Source organism: Uncinocarpus reesii, genomic scaffold (genome assembly GCF_000003515.1).
Source record: "Uncinocarpus reesii 1704 scaffold_1 genomic scaffold, whole genome shotgun sequence".
NCBI classification, from domain to species: Eukaryota; Fungi; Ascomycota; class Eurotiomycetes; order Onygenales; family Onygenaceae; genus Uncinocarpus; species Uncinocarpus reesii.
In genome coordinates, this window is record NW_003052500.1 from 4269285 (window position 1) to 4284529 (window position 15245).

Genomic DNA, 15245 nt, shown 5'->3' on the forward strand with positions numbered 1-15245 from the left:
CACGACGAAGGCAAAGATGATCTGGCCTTGGAGCTCAAGACGTCGAGACCCAATCCTAGCCAATTGAGCTTGGAGGAGCGAGCTGACCTTGCTGGAGCCAGATCTGACGAGCACACTGGGCCTGGGACTAACCTCTGTGCCAATAAATCCAGAAGCAAATGCGGGGGAGGGGCATCGCTTCGATGCTCCCATAGCAACCATCTTCGCCTTGGCCACGCTGTGATTCAGAAGCTGCAGCCGCAGTTGTGGCCGTCCGGCGTCCGCTCGTCGGCCCAATTTCAACGGCTGGGCTACTACCAGCGCTACAACATCCCTTAAACTCAGGCCGAAACTTGCCTGAATTGATTGATTCTCCTTCGGCAGTTTGCCGATGGGAAACCTCCACTTCACTGGCCTCCGGTTTCACTATCAACGGGGATACAATGAAAACAACGAGTTTTAGGCTTGATTTCTAACTTGATCAATCGGAGTAATTGTATCGTTCACGGATCCATGGATGTGCAGAATCTGACAACGACGAATAACCCCTGCAGATAATTGCTTCCGAATGACTGAATCTCCCCCCCATTCATTAATGCTACAGTGTTGATGAAAATGGGTTCTAATTTCAGTCGAGATTCATCCGAAGTCGGTCCTCAGCCCAGGGGCCCAGCCCAACCGCACCTCTGAAAGTCTCTACAATCGGAGAAAGCTTGGGTCAAGACATACAACTGGCCAACCAGCCACATACTTGATTACAAAGGGTGATTGTTCAAACATCCCAACATAGGGAAAAAGGAAGAAAAGGTCCCGTTGGGCAAATGGATGCCGGCCTGTTTGAGCACCGAATCTTCAGCTGCGATCAAGTTGATGATGCCCCTAGGTGCCGAACTTACATGCATGAATGCAAAGATCAAAAGGCATTGCGGAAACCCAGCTGCTTCTTGTGTTGAGCCACCGCTCTTGAAGGGAAGGACAGTTACCCTAACTTACACATATAGACATTTTCAAAAAGCGACAGTCCCAACCGTCAGCCCGTGATTGCCTTCCCGTACAGCTACGTCTGCAGAAAGCACTTTAGGCTATCAAACCTAATCATCGTAGCGGTAAGGATGGCGCTGACTCATGAAACCCAAAGAGCAAATATTTCTTTCTTTTAGGCTAACTAGAGTCAAGGGAGATTGTTTTGACCTTCATGGAATTATTTGTGCATCTCTGGCAAAGCCTTGCGAATGGTATAAGCTGGACAATTAGGGGTTGCAACTTGCCTGTAATGGCCCAACTTTGAGCCCACTAGTTTCGAGAGGGATGGAATTGACAATTATCATCTTTGGATGAGCTAGACGAGCAGTATAGTGCCCTGCTGGTATTCCTTGTCTTGACATTGGTCCCAGGATTGTGTAAAGAATGGTTCGCTTGTGTATATATATATATATTGGCTATATACCTATATGCCTGTATGTTGTATGCACCAAAACATTAGTGCGCAGACAAGAAGGACTGTCCTCCAAATACAGTACAATACATAGGGCCAACCCATCAAAAGAGTGGCTGTGGATGGCCCTAAAAACAGTCAACAATGTGCGCGAAAAGATATAATAAATCACAAATGTCCAACGAATTCATCGAGTCTGCGTTCCCGCGCTTGTCTGCCGTTATCGCGAAGGCTTGACCCCACAACTCCCTTTGACTCAAGGAGCTGCGTAATCCTGGTCGAGTATCCGGCCGTATAACTGAGGTGGCGGTGGCCAGTCGGAAAGGGGCGCGGAGTATGCGAAGAGCAGCCAATTCAAATCCGTCGACGTGACAAAAATATATAAAACCATAACCAAAGCATTAACCTTAATCATATAGTCGAAATTTGGCAGCAAAGATCGTATCATGCTGCAAAGCTTGCGCCCGCCATGCCCATCAGGGACTGAAGAAGAGGTAGGCATGGCGGTATACGCCAGCTAGGCATTTAGCATGGCATGCCAACGCGAGTGCACCATCTCTTGTCAACTATTATAAATCTCTTAGTTAGATGGCCCCGGCAGATCAGAACGGCTGAGGTAAGTCCATACCTGGCTCAGGCTCGCGCTTCTCAATTGGAGCACCAGCTTCAGCGGGAGCAGGGGCTGCAACGACAGCCATGGATGCTGCGGCAATGGCAAAAAGGAAAGTGAACAACTTCATGATTGCGGTAGATCGTGAAGGACTTGAGTCAAGGAGAGACAGACTAAAATTGTAAGCTGGTGATTCTGGCAGTAGATTCTTGTCCGTATTGGCAAACAGAACCCATCTAGCTGCAGGGAGCACAGCCGATTTATAGAGCTCTGGCCATAGGCCGCTCCTCGCTCAACCGTCCCCAGAGTTTAGAGAATGTGCTGAGGGCTTTTCATCCCGGATAAAAGAACGAAGCTAGATCCAGGCTGAGCCAGAGACAAATAGGCGAGAAACGTTTGAGGATGCCTGAGAACGGATGGAATACGACATATCCAGAGGTTAAAATCAGGCGAAGAGCCACTCTGATAACGAACCTTCCGCCATGCCCCCAAACGAGTGATCTTGTAGGAAATGCCTCATGGAGACACGGTGGGATAGAAGCCCAATTCTGTCCAAACATTGCCCGAGGACGTCCATCAAAACGGGGTCCTTGACGAACCCACCTATGGGGACCGTCACATCGTTCTGCTAGCTCGCAGGAATCGACTTTTAGAGTCCAGGGTCCAGGGAACGGGCGCTGTGTTCATTGTCTTCACAATGGCAAAGGAGGCAATATCGAAGCTGCATGGAGCCACCAGTCGATGGCGAAACGCTTTTATTGACATGTTTCCGCATTAGGGGCTCAATAAGCAAAGTTAGCCCTAGTACCATACCCAATTAGGCAATTTTGGACGTCAGCCGCGGAGAGCATACAGTCATGGCCAGATGATATGGCGAGCTGATTGCGTCGTTTGCTGAGGGAAAAACGCGAGTCGGGCAGCGTGGTTGCCGTCAGCGGCCTGGAAACTGTTGAGGGATATGGTTGTGAGGCTGGCAGAGTTCAGCAATTCCTCGGATCATCTGCTCTGGACCTCAATGCTCGGCCACGACAGCCTTCCGCCATTGGGAATATCTGGCGATAAACGAGAATCAGGCCTCAGCATGGCGGCGTTTCTAACGCCATGTGTTTTTAGAGAGCACAATCACAGGCCAGGGAGGCTAGGTTTGCCTGTTGAGCATATGCAGTTGTAGAAGTATCCGCACACGGATCAGGGTTCAAAAAGGATCATCATCCTTCCTGAGCCCTTTGGGCTCATTGGATCCAATTTCTTCATCAAATGCCATCCATCTATCTCGCCGGAGCCGCGGCGGCGTGTCGAGGAATTAGCCTGAACATATGCGATGCGTTGACATCACATCGGCGCCGAGCATTCAATATAACAGCAAAGCCTGGAGCTTGGTCTCTTCAAAAGAACATTTTGAAAGACATTCTTCGCCATCAAGGAAAAGGCGAGCATTCCATCCTTGTCGTCGGCGACTATTTTTCGCGTTGGGGCGGTCACGTGAATCTGTCTTTCTTTCGCTCTCACCGCAGGACACAGTATCACTGGCACGACGTTCGAGATTCTATAACTTATTCTCTTACTGCAAAAATAAATGGAAAGCAACATCTGGTGCAAAAGGAGGCAGGCATGATGCCGTTATCCGAGCAGCGAATCTCTTGAATCCTGGGCAGGCTGTGATTCATTGTATCTTACCGCGAAACTGTGCTGCCTAGTGCTTTCGCTTGTTGACAAATTAGCAGCACTTCGGAAAAATGACATTCAGCAAGGAGGATGCAGACTGCATGCAAGACCAATCCTATGTCTCGATTTTCACTGTTTGGCCGTATTCGCTGACGCTTCTTAAGTGGTAGCCATGATTAAGGAGACTAACCAGGCACCCAAATTCTGCACCATAAAAAGGCACTTGGTCGCCTGTTTGAATCCTGCTTCTCGCAGAGCGGAAACTACTGACTTCGCACTTTGCTGATATCTCCTCCATCATCATGAAGATTGCTATTGTTGGTGCCGGCATTAGTGGATGTGCCATTTATCTCGCTTTGAAGAAGCGTCTCCCCGAACCTCCAGCCCCTGGATCACAACATGAATATATCATCTTCGAATCCTACGACACACCACGGAACTCTACATCTCAGCAGGCCCCCGGCGAAACCCATTCCGCCTCTCTTGTCGTCGGTGGAGGCATAGGGCTCCACCCGAACGGGGTTAGATCTCTAGAACGGCTTGATGAGAATCTAGCGCGCGATGTCAAGCATGCAGGACACTCTTTCAATGTTCAGAAGTTTATGAGCGCTTACGGCTGTACCCTCGCTCGGTTACCTTGCGCGCTGGATGATACGTATTCAATATCACTGAGCCGGCATGCCCTCTGGAATTGCTTACGGAATTACGTCCCCGACGACATCATAGTGACTAGGCGGGTTTCCAGCGTCATTGCCAACCCAAAGGGCAGAAGCGTTATCAAATTTGCTGATGGTAGCCCGGACTATGAAGCAGACTTAATCATTGGTGCTGATGGCTTGAAGAGTCCCACGAGGAGAGCTCTTTTCCCGGAGGCTAAGGAAGATCCTTATCCAGCTGAATTCGGGTATGTCAACATGTCCTCACCTCGAAAATGAATGCTAATATACGCTTTCAGCGGCTTAGTGGGCGTTGGAGGTGTCATCCAGTCGGAAGAATTCAAACCCTTAGTTGAACCAGGATCGATAAACTTCGTTTTTGGCAGAAACGGATTTTTCGGCTATTCCTTCGTGCAATCGTTGGAAAATCCACCCGAACAAACTAGTTCCACAACACAACCCAAGCCGATAGCAACTGACACCATCATCTGGTGGTCGACATACGGGATGGATTCATGCCCAGACCCAAAATCAGTCGACAAAGAAGCCATACTCCGTGACCTACACAGCCGCCTCGACTCCTGGAACGACCCAATCATCCAGAAAATCCTTAGCATGGTCAAAATTCAGACCATATTTCCTCAAAACTCCACCCCCGAACTTCCAACCTGGGCAAGAGACGGCGTCATCCTCGTGGGCGACGCAGCACACACTCTCACGCCCACATCTGGCCAAGGGACAAGCCAGGCCCTGGAAGACGTTGAATGCTTCTCAATGCTCATCTCCCACTTCTTGACTGAGACTTACAATTCTGCCTCGAATCTGTCCCCCGATGACCTAGCACAAGCCGAGAGGCAGGTTATCACGCAGGTGATGCAAAAACACATGGACATCCGTAAACCTCGCGTCCGCGCGATCCAAGAAAAGGGGAAACAATTCGATCAAAAGAAAAAGGACCTGGGCATGGTTAGTGAGATGCTGATGTATCTTGGCTTGTTCATCATGGGTAAGTATCTATCTTGGAATATCCATTCGGCCTTGTGATTTCCGTAGACTGACATTCCTGGACTTGATTACAGGCAAGCTACCGACACCTTCTTGGATGACGGGGCTGTGGACATACAATATTGCTGATGAAGTCAGGCGCGAAATTGTCAAAATGGAGGCCGAAAAGCAACAAGCCACTGAAGAAAGTGTACCAGGTAACTAGTTGTGTCGCCTCTCTTGCAAAGAAAATGATTCCCCATTGCCCTTTTATTTTTTGGCCCCCTTGTAATGGTTATGCTGATATGTAATAATCATAATTCATATCCATTTCATGGTTCTCATACTCTGCACATAAAAGAGAACAACCGAGAAAGGAAACTAGACAGAACAAAAGAAAACACAGAACTATCATATAAAACTCATACATTCAGAAACTCCCAAAATGATTTTGATTTTTACGCCGAAAAAAGGAAGCCAGATAAATCAACGGTCAAAGTCCTCCCCTTCCCATCCTTTCAATCGAGCTCATAATCCCACTTCGCGGCGCAACAGGAGTCTTGCTCGGAATACCGCTCACACCCTTTTCGTCTCGACTATTTCCCCTCACATGGCTACCGGGCATACCGAATCGTGGGACTTTGGGGGTCGGCCCGGCAGAAGGGCGGGGGCGAATACCGCTCGAACCGCCGGGAAAACGGGCAATGTTGCTGGCGGGATGGGCTTGTTCATTAGTTGATTGCGCGGTAGCCGGCTTCTCCATAAACTCCGGTTTCGGCAGAGTCACCGGTAAGGGGTCTTCTCCCTGGCTGATCTCTGCTCGGGGAGTCGAGAGCTCGCGTTCCCCATGTGGAGGGACTGGCGGTGGTGTCTCATCGGGCTGCTGCTCCGGCGGCTGCTGCTGCTGTTGGTGTTGCATGGCAAGCCACTCATCCACGAGGGCAACGAGTTCACCTTTTTCGGCGCGTTCATTTTTCAACTGTTCACTGAGCAATCCGTGGTCATGCTTCACAGAAAGCATCTCTTGCTCAAGTCCCTTGACCTTAGCTTCTAAAACCTTCTTCTCCGCCTCAAGATTTTCGTTTTCTCGTAACATAGTTGTCTCCCCAGCTGATGCACGGCCTTGAAAGTCAGGAATGGCTGTATCTCGATCGTTGTTCAAGCGTTCATTCTCCTCCATAGCGTCCCTGAGCTTCTTCTCGGCTTCCCTGACGCGTTTCTCCCAGCGAGCTTCATAACTCTTCTTCAACGCTGCAACTTTGGTTTCATGTTTACCCTTGTATAAAGTGTGCAGTTCGCGTGCCACCTTTTCAACAGCATCTTGAACTTCTTTGGCTACCTCGTCTGTTGTTTTGAATTGGGTGTTTGGGGCCGACAAAGTAGCCGGCTGAGGGGTAGCTTGCCTAGCTGCAGAGAGTTGGCTCTGCAGCTCAACTATTTTTCCTTCCAGGTGCTCTTTTGTTTTATCACTTTCTTCCACCCTCTCGGCTAACCTCTTCCTTTCACGCTCTCCGTCCACGATTTCTGCCTTGACGCCCCTCAAAACAGTCTCCATTTCCTTGCCCCGGCGCTCCCACTCCCGCTGTTCAGACTCTCTTCGTGCTTCCTCATTCCGCACCTCCTCAAGGGCTTCACCAACCCGCCTTTCGGCGTCGGCCACTGCTTCCTTTAAACTGGCAACTTCGGCGTCCCTGCCACTTAAAGTAGCTTTCAACGAAGATATCTGAGACAGGAATGTCGATTTTAAAGACTCTAATTCCCTCGGGGTAATTGTTGGAATCGAGCGTGGGGTAGGAGCTGGCGGGATATCAAAATCCAACAAGGACAACTTGGAAGGGGAGCGGAACCGTTCAGCCGTCTTCAGTGGAGAAATGCGAGGATTGCGACGTGCCGGAGATCCATTATTATTCTCAGAGGGATACTGTTTGTGCTGTGGAAACGCGCCAAGCTGATCGGTAAAGTCCAGTAAATTTGGTGTCTCGTCAATCCGGGGATATTTCCTTCCCGGGGACGAAGAACAGTAATCACCCCCCTGATCGCCCCAGCCGTTCCGTCTATAATCTCGCCGGGCAGTACCAGGAGTCTCCAGAATAGAGTCTCTAAACCTTCCCGGGGAACCTGTTTTTCGGGGGCTAACTGTGTTCTCTCTCACTCGTTTCAATGGCGAATCCCCTCTTAGCTTAGCGAAGAGGGTCATATCAGCGTTGGGAACAGCCGAAAAGGTGCTTAGACAGGTGTCATCGCCGGTATCGTAGCCTGGCTGGGCGTGGCTTCCTGTGCCATCATCAAACAAAGCTCGCTTTTCTTCATCCTCGTGGTACACGAGACTCATGTTTTCATTATTCACAGTCATGCCCGACACCTTTCGAGTTTGAGTCCGCTCAACATGGTGGTGTATTACGCTGCTGTCCAATTCAGTGTATGATTCGATTTGTTTTTGTTCGTTAGTGAGGACCATTTCGTCGACATATGGTGCCTCGTCCACGGTCCGCGCAGCAAGGGTATCCGGCTTGAAGTCCTCTTCGTCCATATCAACATCACCCTGGCCATCAAGTGTGTTAGCCTCAGTAGCGTCGACATCGTGCTGCCTGGGCGTTATGTCTCGGGTTGTGCAGGTGTTCTCAGTTTCAACGGCCTCCCGGAAAGGCGAGCTCGGCAATTCTTGGTCCTCCAACTCGTCGTCTTCGGCACCGGAGACGGCTGGCGAAGCCATATGTTGGTCTTGGCCTAATGGAGACGCGTTTTCGTCAAAGATCGCAAATCCCTTCCTGACGCTGCCTCGAGGGCTGAATTCCGTTGGCTTCGCGTCTGGGGGGAAAGAATCGACTAGCGGAGAGCGAGCGTTTTGTCTCGATGAGGAGAGGGGAGAGAGGACCGACAAAGGACTCGCCATGTCGTAGCTGTGGGCGGGTCTTGTAGCTTTGGTCAGGTTGGATCATAAGTCAAATAGCCTGCGCTGCGGGAAGTTGTAAGCAGAGTTCGCTTTCAAAGAATAGCAAGAGGGCTTACCTCCAGTAGCAGTTATCTAGTGAGGATGCGCTAGGATCTCTTGATCAACGGGTTGCATCTGGCTGGATTGCGATAGATGCTGCTGAGGTCCAATGTTTTGATCCCAGAATTAAACGCCGCTTTGACATGGCAACGGGAGGTAAACAATGCTAGCCCCGATCGGGACACAGTATGGGGCTTAGGGCTACGCTACCAAACCCTAACTCCGCCTTGGCGCTTAACAAACTCTATTATTAATATTCTATCACGCGAAGATGCAGAGCCGTTGGATGCCGCCCGTCTGCACATGCGACGACATCCCCATTGAAATCCCAACTAGCTAGACAAAGGCCTAGAAGCTCTCAGTCAAAGAGCGTGTGACCATGTTGATGGCTGTTGAAACACGGTCTTGATTAAGTTTCTTCTCTGGTGGAGAGCTCACTATGTATTCTGTAGTCAGTGGCAACTGTGCAAGCTTCAAAGTTCTCGCACCGGGCATCCAGGGATGCTCAACCAGGGAACGCCTCTTGATAAAGATGTCTCTGATGTACTGCATGGACAATGTGACTGCCTGGCGAAGCTGCAGTTGATACCAATTGCCAACTGGATGCCTATTTCCGCCTGGCATGGTGCATGGGGTTCTCTAATCTCCACCGTGCTGATCGTATTGTGCTCATGTTTCATCAGCATCCGTCCCAGTCCCTCTCCGCAGCTCTGTGCTCCTGCAAGTACTTTGCCCGCAAGATGAAAAGCCCAGGCTGGTACTCGGTCCGTGGAACTAGAACCTTCCGCCACCCGCTCTCTGCGGTCAAATCGGCCTCTCCCCCGCCTATCTTTCCTTTTTTTCCTTGCTTTGGATCCCTGGGCCCTCGTTTCCATGCTCCTCCTTAAATAATCCTCCCCCTCAGAACAACATCGGTCTCCCTTCTTCATCCTTTCGAAGTCTTCCGCTGTTTGCATGCACTCCTGCTCAGCAGATCCTCACAAGTTAAGCAAAATATTTCAGCAAAGGTCAAGAGCAACAGACGTCAATCGGCTGGGTTGAAACCTGCCTGACGGTCACAAGTTGAGAATCGGTTGCAAGGGGTAGTGCCTCTGGTCATTTCACAGACTCGGGAGCTGCCCGTTGCAATTGCTGGGAGGATTGCCGTAAGAGTCATTGTATTTCCTAAAGAATATGAGATTAACACGTCAAAGAAGCCGTATTCCTTCTCCCTCTCCAACTAGCACCAACGACGACTTCCCGACCCTTCAGCTCTTCATCCTCGGTGAGTGCCAGCCAGCTGCCCTTACCGTCACTCCTCACTAACAACCCTTGCCTTTAGCAATATGTCGCTTTGCAGAACCCATCGCTCTGACTTCCATATTCCCATATTCCTGGGTTATGGTCAGGGACTTCAAGATCGGTGACAAGAGTAACGCATCCTTCTATGCCGGGTTCCTGATCTCTGCCTTTTCTTTGGCAGAGAGCCTTACCGGAATGTTCTGGGGCAGTCTCTCAGACAAGGTCGGTCGCAAACCAGTTTTGCTCTTTGGATGCTTTGGAACCATGCTTTCCTTGCTCATCGTTGGGTTCTCCACGAATTTCTGGGTTGCGCTGTTTGGCAGGATCTTTGGCGGCATCTTGAATGGAAATATAGGTGTAGTCCAAACCATGGTTGGCGAGCTCGTCAAGAAGCCAGAGTATGAGCGTATGTTTCTTCCTTCGCCCTTTCAAACATATTTCACCTAATACTGAGTGTGTCTTATAGCGCGGGCATACGCCATCATGCCGTTTGTCTGGTCTATCGGAACAATCATTGGCCCTGGTAAGTCATAGGATTGATGCAGTCGGCGACATGGGCAAGAGGCTAATGATATATACAATTCAGCCATTGGGGGGACCTTTGCTAAACCTGCTGAAACGTTTCCTTCTATCTTCCCCCCTTCTGGTCTTTTCGGCAGCTTCCCTTACCTCCTCCCTAACCTGATCTGCTCGGTGCTGCTTTTGATCAGCATTGCTGCCGGGTATTTGTTCCTAGATGAAACCCACCCGGACATGCAAACGGGTTATGTACCAGTACCGACTCACGGTGATAATGCCGAATTTGGCGCGCCCTTGGCCGCCGTTGCAACTGCAGGGTCACTTGCTTGCGCGAGCGCTGATTTGAGAGCAAAGTCCTATGGCACGTTCAACGACGTGGACATGCGTGAAGATGAAGAATGGCACGTGAGGCTGGATGGGAAACAATTACGTTCCTCGGAGTCGCCAAAGGTCTTTACCTACCGCGTGACAATGTTGGTAATTGCATTGGGAATATTCACTTACCACTCCATGACATACGACCACCTATTTCCGATATTTCTTCAAGACGAAAAGAGTGATCTCGTCAGAGGTTCGCTTCCCCCGCCTCTTCATATTCCTGGGGGCCTGGGGCTGTCCACCCAAACAGTTGGCCTGATCATGTCTATCAACGGCATCATTGCGTTAGTAATCCAGGCTGTCGTATTTCCCATCTTCACTGAATGGTTAGGCGTCTGGAATGTTTTCGTGCTGGTTACGGTCCTCCATCCGATTGCCTATTTTATCGTACCGTTCCTCGCTTTGCTTCCATCCGGCATACTGTATCCTGGCATATATACCTGCATCACGATTCGCAATCTCCTCTCGATCCTTGCGTACCCAGTCTTGCTTATCCTTATCAAGCAAGCTAGCCCTTCCAATTCGGTTCTAGGAAAAATAAACGGGTTATCTGCGTCCGCTGGTGCTGCTTGCCGGACTGTTGCTCCCCCAGTCGCTGGGTATCTCTACAGTATCGGCTCCCGAATCGGCTTCACAGGCATTGCATGGTGGGGGAGCGCTCTGGTTGCTATTGTCGGAGCATTGCAACTTTGGTGCATGCATCCGAAAAAGCACACTTTCGTCTCCATCACTGCTGGAGCTCCCTGTTGTTATCGGCACGAGGAGCCCCCAGTTCCCGAAGTTGTGCACGTAACTGTACAAGATGAATGCTAAGTATGCTCGATACCGTCCTTGTGTGCTCTATTTCAGGTCCCCGTCTTAGACTTGGTTGTGGCACAGTTTGGTCTCCGCTTCAGCCCATTGGGCACTGGTTTGTATGTGGCAATTGGCCAACGGTTTGTGATTGATTTTCCGGATAAGGCGTTCACGCGTTTCAAAAATATGAGTTGTGAATATGCAGCCAGGTTGCCTGTTTTCCATGAGAGAGGATATGCATACATAGATTAAGTATATACCTAAGGCTGCAGATTGACTTGTCGAATAATGCTCTAAACAAAAATTATGTTTGCCCAATCAAGCGATCCATATACAGTGCCATGTCGCCTGTTCTAGACGTCAAGCTCAGTAGCGATGTCAGTATCTCCACATGAATCCTGCAGCTGAAACGTGCGTGACAGCTAAATTGCGATATTCTACACCTGGTCGCGCTGCTAGGAGTATTAGAAGGGAGATACGTATGACAAAACTTGCAAATGCTGATAATATTGACGCACAATAAACTAATAAGCCCTGTACGAGTATGGAGGCTTCTTGCTGCAGTACGGACATTGCTGCCAAACGCCTCGAGAACGGTTGGTTCATTTCGTCGTATCTAAAAATCGCTCAATTGTTATCATCACGGGAAGAAATTGGCATGTATAGTCGTCTTTCGCGAGCGGCCTGGAATACCCAAATATATCAGCACACTGGATACTCTTATACAATGTTTCGTCTGCCTCTGGACATGACGCCTGTATCTGCCTGGGGGACGTCTCGCACCTGTATCCAACGTTCTGCCCACGGCTTGACGGCTGCCCAGACTAATAAAGACACTGTGGCGATGATGAATATAAACACCACAGCTTTATCCTTGTTGGATTCTCTCTCTGGACAAGACAGATTTGGGGTCAGTTTTGCACGGGGGTGCGTATTTTCTTTTCCCCGCATAGTAGGGGGCATCATGAATCCACAACTTACGAAAACAAGTCGTCATGACATCCTCCTCCTTTGCACCCTTGCACATCGGCAGTTGATAGTCTAGACAGAACTTGCGGTTACAGTCGTTGCAATTCACCGCACGGAACTTTTTGCCCTCTTTATCGCCTCCGCTCTTGCTCTTGTCATCCTCTGACTTGGCCAATTGTGCATCTGCCGCGTCTCGCCGGCCCAGAAACGCCGCGCGGCCATATACGTCGTCGTTGACGGCTTCGCGGGCGCCGAATAGGGAGGGGAGGAAGACGGCGCGTCTTTCGGGCGAGGGATTTGAGGAGCTGCGAGGTTTGGGCGGGCCGAGGGGGATGATGGTGCTATTGGAGAAGCATGTGCATTTGCAAAAGGAGGTTGGTGCTGTGTTGAAGTTGACATGGTTAGCAAGGGTTTAGGCGTGGAGGTTTCTCGGAGGTTGAATGATGGGGCCATACTTTCAGCGAGGATGAAGGGGAGGAAAGATGAAAGGATCAAGAGGAAAAGAGAGGCGACGCGACTTCGTATTATCATTTTTGGAGGCGTGGATGGGAGGTGTATCGCATCGCCGAGTTCCTGGTGAATCTGAGGTCCCGGCAGCGGTGCTCAACGCGATGGCATCCCGAAGCAGCTTGGCAGACGTCTTGCCCTGACTGGTTGTTATGTAAGCTCAAAATCCCCTATTCGGAGTATTCGGAAGCCAAGGCCGAATATTCGAATAGGACTGGACTCGGAATACTCGAATATATTCGAGAATACGAATATTCGGTGCACACACCAGTGGCCAGTTCATAAAGCGGGTGCATACTACAGACTCACTACGGATGCTTAGCTTGAGCCAAATCTTCGATATTGAAAATTCCAAGTAGGAAATATTTGGTTATTTATGATTCACACTGTCCAAGGCAGAATAGGCACATCCACGCGCTCCAGCAGTTGGACACTTGTGCAAATGGTACCTTTAAGACTATAGCTTCTCTGCAGATGCAACTATCTTCTCCCTCGCCTATTTTCTCTCTGTCTTTTCTCCTTAGCGGCTTCTCTCCGCCTCTTTTTCCAAGCACGATTATTATCACCTCTATTCTCCCAGAACCACTTCGAAAACTCGCTTTCTTCAACTGCGACGGATCCGGTGTGCTTGGTGCCTCTTGAATCAATGCTCTTCAGCTTTTTGGCCACGGCGAGTTCCTGTTCGGCCTCAATATCGGTATCGTCCTCGTCTTCATCTGTCTCTTCGTCCTCGTCTGTCCAGAATTTCATTTTGTTCACAGCGGCTGTGTCAGGAGTGGGAGCTCCGCTGCGCAAAGAGCGAGTTTGAAAGTCCCTTTGGGTAAACGGGGTTTGCGGCTGGGTATCGATACTGTGTTGATTGCCAATGTTGTTATCGTTGTCTTCAATGTCGCTATTTTCTCCAGCGTTTCCAAAAAAGCTAAATCCTGTATCAATCTCCAACTGCATCTTTCCAGTGCTTTTTTTGGTTTCTGTCGCTGGGCGTTTAAATAAAGCTTCCAAGGGGTGGACTTCTTTAGGCGGTGACATGGGTTCCTTAGGTGGGCCAACAGACTGTAGGCTTTTTGTGGGCGTTTTGCTTTGCTCCTCGTCGACTTCGGAATCATCATGATCAGAAGACGAACTAGAACTAGCACTACTCGCTTCACTTGAGGAATCTTCCGAAGACGTTTTACTCATGACGTGAAGGCTCCTAGCCCCGGGGTTGCTTTGCGGCTTGCCTTTAGCGATTGATGGTACTGAAGAAGAATCATCAGACTCTTCGCTCGACGAGGAAGCACTGGAAGAGCTTATATCGTCATCTGCAGCGATTCGAGTTTTCGTCTTAGGCCTGGACGTAGGTGAATTCGCAACTTTCCTCGAAAGCAATTCGGAATCTGTGGATGAAGAAGTTCCATCAGACGATTCCTCCTCGCTGGACGATCCGCTAGACGAAGTCACATCGTCTTCATCATCGCTCGTGGAATCGCCCTTAGCATTACCACTCGACAACACCAGATCACCTTTTCTCTGCGGCTTTAGTCGACTCGTAGGTTCCTTATTCCTCCTTATCGAAGGTGTTTCTTTTACGTTCCCCCCTCGGTCCACCCACCCTTTACCCTCAACATACTCGCGAGTCAGACTAACTGCGGAAGAGCCTTGGTTGTCCCTCAAGAAACTCGGATGTGCTGTTAACCTTTCGAATTCGTGAACCACAACAGCACCATTACCGCCCGCTTTCTTTTTCCGCTCCTTGCGCGGTTCCGTTGACTCTACTTTATTGGGTGGAGGAATTGTACGGAATAAACATTCAGGGTCGTTCGTGTATTTCGATTTCTGTGTTTTCTTGTGCTTGACATCTGCTTTAGTCTCGGTCTTATCAGACTTGCGCGACCGCTTTCCCTTATCAGGCACCTCGGTCCAGCCTCGCTTGATGCGTCTCTCAGAGTCCAGTTCATATCCTTCAATCGCATTATCCCCTGCCTTGCGCTTCTTGGCCATAATGGTGTTGCGAGCTGGCGTCGAGCAAGCTGCTTCGCGAGATTGGTCCTCGTCAGGTGGAAATTGTTTCCGTAACCTCGCCTCTTGGATCTGAAGTTTCTTGCCCCTCAAAATCGAGCCGTTCAGCTTCTTGGCCAGCTTGTCCGCTTCGGCAAGAGGAAGTGTCACGAAACCATAACTGTTTTCTGGAAATGTCTGGATTGTGTGCAGGGAGATGTCTGTTGCCAGTGAGCTCAGGGCCGGGGGGAGGATTGCATTGAGCAGCGCAGAGTCCAAGGGTGTGATGTGCAGCCTCTTCACCTCGGGGGTTGACATTGGTACCGCCTGTTGCCATAAGAATCCTGTGTTCTCTTGAGAGCCATTTGCTTTCGTCTCCTCCATTTTCTCCAACTTCGAGATTCTAGCCAATCACAGCATGGTAAACCGGACTGTTAGATAAGCAGAGCTCTGTCCAATAGGAGGCAGAATAGATTACACCGATTGTGGCGCGGGAGT

The 15245-nt window shown here is 49.9% G+C and overlaps 6 protein-coding genes across 6 annotated transcripts; 2 read left to right on the forward strand and 4 right to left on the reverse strand.

The window, feature by feature from the left end:
- Nucleotides 1-1670: 1670 nt before the first annotated feature.
- On the reverse strand, nucleotides 1671-2154 carry UREG_01650 (uncharacterized protein; the record flags this gene model as incomplete). The annotated part of the gene is made up of 2 exons (XM_002542088.1): nucleotides 1671-1897; nucleotides 2043-2154. 2 exons carry the CDS (start codon nucleotides 2152-2154, stop codon nucleotides 1671-1673), a joined length of 339 nt encoding a protein of 112 aa, XP_002542134.1.
- A 1837-nt stretch (nucleotides 2155-3991) lies between these two features.
- UREG_01651 (uncharacterized protein) lies at nucleotides 3992-4701 on the forward strand (the record flags this gene model as incomplete). The annotated part of the gene is made up of 2 exons (XM_002542089.1): nucleotides 3992-4593; nucleotides 4653-4701. 2 exons carry the CDS (start codon nucleotides 3992-3994, stop codon nucleotides 4699-4701), a joined length of 651 nt encoding a protein of 216 aa, XP_002542135.1.
- Nucleotides 4702-5822: 1121 nt separating this feature from the next.
- Nucleotides 5823-8222, reverse strand: UREG_01652 (uncharacterized protein; the record flags this gene model as incomplete). The annotated part of the gene is made up of 1 exon (XM_002542090.1): nucleotides 5823-8222. The coding sequence occupies one exon, from the start codon at nucleotides 8220-8222 to the stop codon at nucleotides 5823-5825; it is 2400 nt and encodes a 799-aa protein (XP_002542136.1).
- A 1272-nt stretch (nucleotides 8223-9494) lies between these two features.
- On the forward strand, nucleotides 9495-11312 carry UREG_01653 (uncharacterized protein; the record flags this gene model as incomplete). Its single annotated transcript, XM_002542091.1, has 4 exons — nucleotides 9495-9585; nucleotides 9643-10008; nucleotides 10069-10125; nucleotides 10189-11312. 4 exons carry the CDS (start codon nucleotides 9495-9497, stop codon nucleotides 11310-11312), a joined length of 1638 nt encoding a protein of 545 aa, XP_002542137.1.
- A 702-nt stretch (nucleotides 11313-12014) lies between these two features.
- Nucleotides 12015-12794, reverse strand: UREG_01654 (uncharacterized protein; the record flags this gene model as incomplete). Its single annotated transcript, XM_002542092.1, has 3 exons — nucleotides 12015-12184; nucleotides 12276-12644; nucleotides 12719-12794. 3 exons carry the CDS (start codon nucleotides 12792-12794, stop codon nucleotides 12015-12017), a joined length of 615 nt encoding a protein of 204 aa, XP_002542138.1.
- A 456-nt stretch (nucleotides 12795-13250) lies between these two features.
- On the reverse strand, nucleotides 13251-15131 carry UREG_01655 (uncharacterized protein; the record flags this gene model as incomplete). Its single annotated transcript, XM_002542093.1, has 1 exon — nucleotides 13251-15131. One exon carries the CDS (start codon nucleotides 15129-15131, stop codon nucleotides 13251-13253), a length of 1881 nt encoding a protein of 626 aa, XP_002542139.1.
- Between the last annotated feature and the right edge of the window lie 114 nt (nucleotides 15132-15245).